Consider the following 5,198-nt stretch of genomic DNA (forward strand, 5'->3'; position numbering starts at 1 on the left):
AACAGGCTGAACTAAAACTGGTTAAACATTACCATTGTACTTGTAAAGCAGCTGTTTACCTGTGATGGAGTTCTATATGAGCAGTTCATAGCTAAATACAGGGTTCCTGTCTCCCAGCATGAGAATAACACTGTTATTAATGCAATTCCGTCTGGCATTCTCTGTTTAGCACGCTCCTTCTCAAACATACACAACTCTATCAATTTAGATATCTATCTTCTATCTTTGATAAAAGATTCAACAACATCTTTATAAGAAACTCCCTCATTCCAAGAACAACAACAGCTGTTAAACATAAATGGTGTAGAAAGAAATTCTTGATAAAATGATATAGTGCTATGTTATGTATTTGCAAAACTGTTCAAATAATTGTTTAATCTGTTTGACCTTTAGAAAGACTTGACCTGTGCCCATGAAATGCTGTGAGAGGTGTCTGAGACTCAGAACAACAGGAAGTCGTGCAGATACAAAGGACATTGATACCGCAAGAACGTCTGGCTGCTTGTGTAGGAACGGAGAGTATTACAATACTGAGATGACTAAACTGTCTGCACGAGAATAGTGTGTGGGTGTAAGGTCTGATTGCATTGGCTTCAGATTATCAACATTTACCAACATATGAAATTCTAGGATTGACATTATAATCTGCATTAGCAAATATGTCTACATGTTTATTTTTTCGTAAGCTAGTCCTAACAAATGCTCCTTTTGCAACAATGAAACTCTAGAGCATCTTTTTTTTCATTGTGCACATGTGACAGTATTTTGGACTGGCTTTTGTTTTTATGTCAAAAATGATCTTGATAGGCAAATTGTACTTAAAGAATATGACATATTATCAATTTTTGACAATCCCGGTTCTTTAGCAATGAAAATTTTATGATTAATCTGTTCATTATTTTGGCCAAATTCTTCATCCATAAAATTAAATTTCTAAAAAAAAAAATATCACCATCCTTTTCAACTTTTAAACAATCTGATCTTAATTACTTCCAAACACTGTCACAATTAAACACCAAGGCAATCCATCCATCCATCCAATTTTAGATGTCATTAACTCAAAAGTCGACATTTCTATTGAGATTAAATAAAAATAAGCCGGGTCCTCCAGCTTCCTCCCACAGTCCAAAGACATGCAGCTTAGGTTGATTGGTGTCTCTAAATTGCCCATAGGAGTGCGTGTGTGTGTGCATGTGTGTGCGTGTGTATGGTTGTTCGTCTATGTGTTGGCCCTGCGATGGATTGGCGACCTGTCCAGGGTGTACCCCGCCTTCGCCCGATTGCTGCCCGGGATTGGCTTCGGCCCCACCCGTGACCCCGTTCAGGGACTAAGCGGTAGAAAATGAATGAATGAATGAACACAACAGCATTCTGTCTAAAATTACTGTAAACTGAGCTGTGTTTTGACCATGGCTTTCGATGAATTATGGGCGTGTGGTTGAATTCCCAACCAGTATGTCATGCAACAAGAATTACTTGCTGAACATGCTGAGGGGTGTCTTATTCCTGTGTGACAACTTGTCCTGTGACAGCACACTAGCATCTGAGGTGGAGCCTACTCTTGCTTTCAGGCACTTTTTTAAGTTGCATTACTTTCATTTGTGAGGCCCTTTATAAGCTACTACTGAATACATTTCCCAGACTACTAAACCTGTTCTGCCATGTGCACTGTTTTGTCATTGTGCTCATATACTTTCACAGCTAAGTGGAGATATAGTTTGTTGATATTATACAGTAAATAATTTGCAGCAAAAACTGTAAAATGTGGAAGAATGGCACCAAGTGGAGTTTTGAGCATTCTTGAGGCAACAGGTTAGATGTAATAACCAATATGCTGTTAGCCTACCTGTTGTCTGGTCCTTGATAAATGTGATTATACTGTTCATGAATAACCAGGGAAGCAAATGATCTGCCTTGTCTGCTTTTGCGTGGGTGTTAGTGTGAGGGCCTGTCTGGACATGAGGTTTAAGCTGCAGAATGAGGAGATACTGTTCTGGTTCTTCTTTCTTTTGTCTCATTGTATGATTGTTTTCTTTTCACGTTTTCGAAATAACATTTCAAAAACATGTCAAACTTGATTATGTCTACATCTCTGCTGTCCAGTAAATAAATGGTCCATCTTTGGAGTATTTCAGGTCACAATATGTTCTGAGTACTGACTGAGCTATTTAAACTTAAGAATGATTAATGTTTTAATTTTGGTGTCAGGCATATGCCGAATTTAATATATTCATCATATAACAAAAAGTCCTATGTTCCAGTTTTCTAGAAACGCCATCCACGACAGAACTGCCTGGATTAAGGGGCAGGCCTACGGCGGGGTGACGCCCTGCGCTCTCGGTAGCTCCGAGCTGTACGGGGATCTGTCTCTCCGCTGTGGACCGTAGAAAGACAGTCGGTACCATCGTACCGGGCTTTTTGACGGTGGAAGTAGGCTATCCCAGCAGCCAGAGCTCAGGGGCGGCCGGTGGGAGGAGGCAGAGAGTCTGCAGTTGCTGTAACGCACAGTCTCTTTGACAGCCGCAAGAAGAAGGAGCCAACCGCGCCAACCAATGTCTACGGTAGGAAGCATCTGATTATTTTCTTCATAAAACGGCGTATGTTTTGTGTAAACCAAGACAACTTAAGGTTTCACAGTTTATTTTCCACAAATCACCAAACACGCATCAGGAGTTAGATGGCTGTTCAGTTCTGGGATTTACAGAAAAGTGTAAGCATCACAGTATACAAAGCCATCTAAAATCTGGGTGTGTACACTAAATTAGAGGAGTTGCCTCAATGACACAAGGCAAACAGTAACATCCTATAATTGAAGAGAGGTGAACTTCCTCGATTTGATTTCCCATTCTGTGCATAATGAATTCAAACTTAATCTCTTATTTTGCTGCATTTACAAAAGGAACCATGGTGAGCTTGGAAATAATATGAAGCAGCATTCTGATTTTAGTATTTATAGAAGAGCTTTACTACTGGTAACTATTAATACCATAAACCTAGCAGCAGGAAGTGCAATGAAAATGTCAGTTTGTTGTATGGAAAGATAACGCACATCAAAACTACAGTTTTATGAACACATAAATTGTGCAATGGTCTATCCCAGTCTCAACTTTGTTTGCCAGATCACGAGTCGTTCTATCCTGTCAGTACAGTTATTTATCATAAAGGTCAAGCTGGTAGTGCTCCTTGTACTGCTGCAGGTGCCTCCACATGGACTCTCTCTGCTTGTTCAGGCTGGGCGACAACTCCTGGTACACATCAGTGAAGAGCAGTTCAGGACTGGGTTTCAGGCGCTTCTCGGCCTTCTCAAATGCCTCCATCACCATCTTGCGAGACTGCTTCCGCCAGCTCCTCTCGTCGTCCTCACTCCACCAACTGTGAGCCAACATGTAGTGTCTGAGCCTGGAGATGGGATGGTCCTGCTTGTCCCAGTAATTCACCTCGTCCACTGAGCGGTAAGCTGAGCTGTCATCACTGGTGCTGTGGTGGCCAATTCTGAAGAATGAACAGAATTAGGTTTCTTCAGTGGCTTTATATAAGTGTGCTCCAGGCTCTATCTTCATAACAAGATAGATAGTTGGTCACTGTGTTTACTGAACAGAATGCAATGTCTGCTTTAAATATAAAAACCCAAACACAAGAATTCATGATATTTCTGTAATAGAGCACAGCTCAGTTGTAGTTTGTGAATTCTGCAGAGTTGTCACAAATCACTCACTAACCTGTAGGTCATTGCCTCGATAAGGAAGGGCTGGTTTTCAGCCACAGCCCTGCGGCGCGCTTCTTTTGTAGCATTGTACACAGCAAACACATCATTACCATCGACACGAATGGACAACATGCCATAACCTGGACCACGAGCAGCTGTTCATTCAGAGAAAGAATGGAAGGTAGTTTCATAAACACAGCTGCAAATCTCGTATATGACAAATGCACACCAAGGCCTCTTACCAATGCCATCTCCCCTGTACTGCTCATTGGTTGGAGTAGAGATGGCGTAGCCGTTGTTGCGACAAAAGAATATCAGCGGGCACTCAAGAGTGGCAGAGAAGTTGAAGCCGGCGTGTGCGTCCCCTTCACTGGCTGCTCCCTCTCCAAAATAACAGATTACAACACGATTCATGTTTTCTCTCTTGATTGCATATGCAGCTCCGGCCGCTGAAATAGACACATTGAGCAAGAATATATACATATATATATTTACAGGCACATGTATGTTCATATAGACCGCAGAGGTCAACGTGTACAACTCACCCTGAGGAAGCTGAGTGGCCAGGGGAGAGGAGATGGTGACAAAGTTGAGATCTTTGGAACCATAGTGGACGGGCATCTGGCGGCCCTTGCCGAGGTCATCAGTACTGGCATAGCACTGAGCCATGAATAAATCCAGAGGAAAACCCCGGTACATCAGCACTCCTGCAGGGTGCCGTGCAGGAACAAACTACTATCACAAGACAAGAACACCTGGGCAACTAAAGATCATTATACTCAGTAAGTATATGAGGGGCTGGAGGGCAGACTACTGAAGAGGTTATATGGACAATGAAAAAGCTGTGGGAAACGTAAAGCAGAGCAGGGAGGGAGGGCAGGATTTAAGAAGGTGTAAAGGGGTAAGAGGGCACACAAAGTGTGAGGCAGGTTGGGAGGATTGAGCTTTTTTTTTTTTTTTGATTTTTGATTGATTGATTTATTTTTTCAAGCATGTAAAGACAGTTGATATGTCAACACACATAATTTCACACATATCCAACAAATGCTAATCCAATATCAATTTGCTTATACCTAGTACATGCTTGAATGGAGTAGGAAGAAGTCAGACTTATCCAGTCCTACCCCATGACATCATCTTACATCATTGGTTTGCAAGCAGTATCTCTACATAGATAATTTTGTTCTACACCACTCTAGTGATATACTAAAAAATATTACAAACTGTTAACATTCTTACATAATTACATACTTTGATAATTATCTTCTACATCACACAACATGAGAGGTACTTGGAATATATTAAATAAATTGATTAGAAATAGTCCCAGCAAGAGTAACTACCCCCAATATTTTATGAATAATGACACACCGGTCAACAGAATGGAGGATGCAGTTGATAAGTTTAATAGGTTCTTTGTGAATGTTGGTCCTGGTTTAGGAAGAAGCATTTGTACAGATGATACATCCGTCACTATAAATAATAATACAAT

General features: G+C 41.1%; 1 protein-coding gene across 3 annotated transcripts in view; it reads right to left on the reverse strand.

The window, feature by feature from the left end:
- Positions 1 to 2,623: 2,623 nt before the first annotated feature.
- bckdha (branched chain keto acid dehydrogenase E1 subunit alpha) overlaps positions 2,624 to 5,198 on the reverse strand; it is a 7,549-nt gene continuing 4,974 nt past the window's right edge. For all 3 annotated transcript variants that reach the window (XM_020605648.1, XM_020605649.1, XM_020605650.1), the window contains exons 5-8: positions 4,252 to 4,413; positions 3,949 to 4,155; positions 3,720 to 3,861; positions 2,624 to 3,492 (exon numbers count right to left, since the gene is read on the reverse strand). In XM_020605648.1, coding sequence (XP_020461304.1) covers positions 3,150 to 3,492; positions 3,720 to 3,861; positions 3,949 to 4,155; positions 4,252 to 4,413 — 854 coding nt within the window. In that variant the 3' untranslated portion in view covers positions 2,624 to 3,149. The remainder of the gene's footprint in view (positions 3,493 to 3,719; positions 3,862 to 3,948; positions 4,156 to 4,251; positions 4,414 to 5,198) is intronic.

This window comes from Monopterus albus, unplaced genomic scaffold (assembly GCF_001952655.1).
Source record: "Monopterus albus unplaced genomic scaffold, M_albus_1.0 scaffold71.1, whole genome shotgun sequence".
Taxonomy (NCBI): Eukaryota; Metazoa; Chordata; class Actinopteri; order Synbranchiformes; family Synbranchidae; genus Monopterus; species Monopterus albus.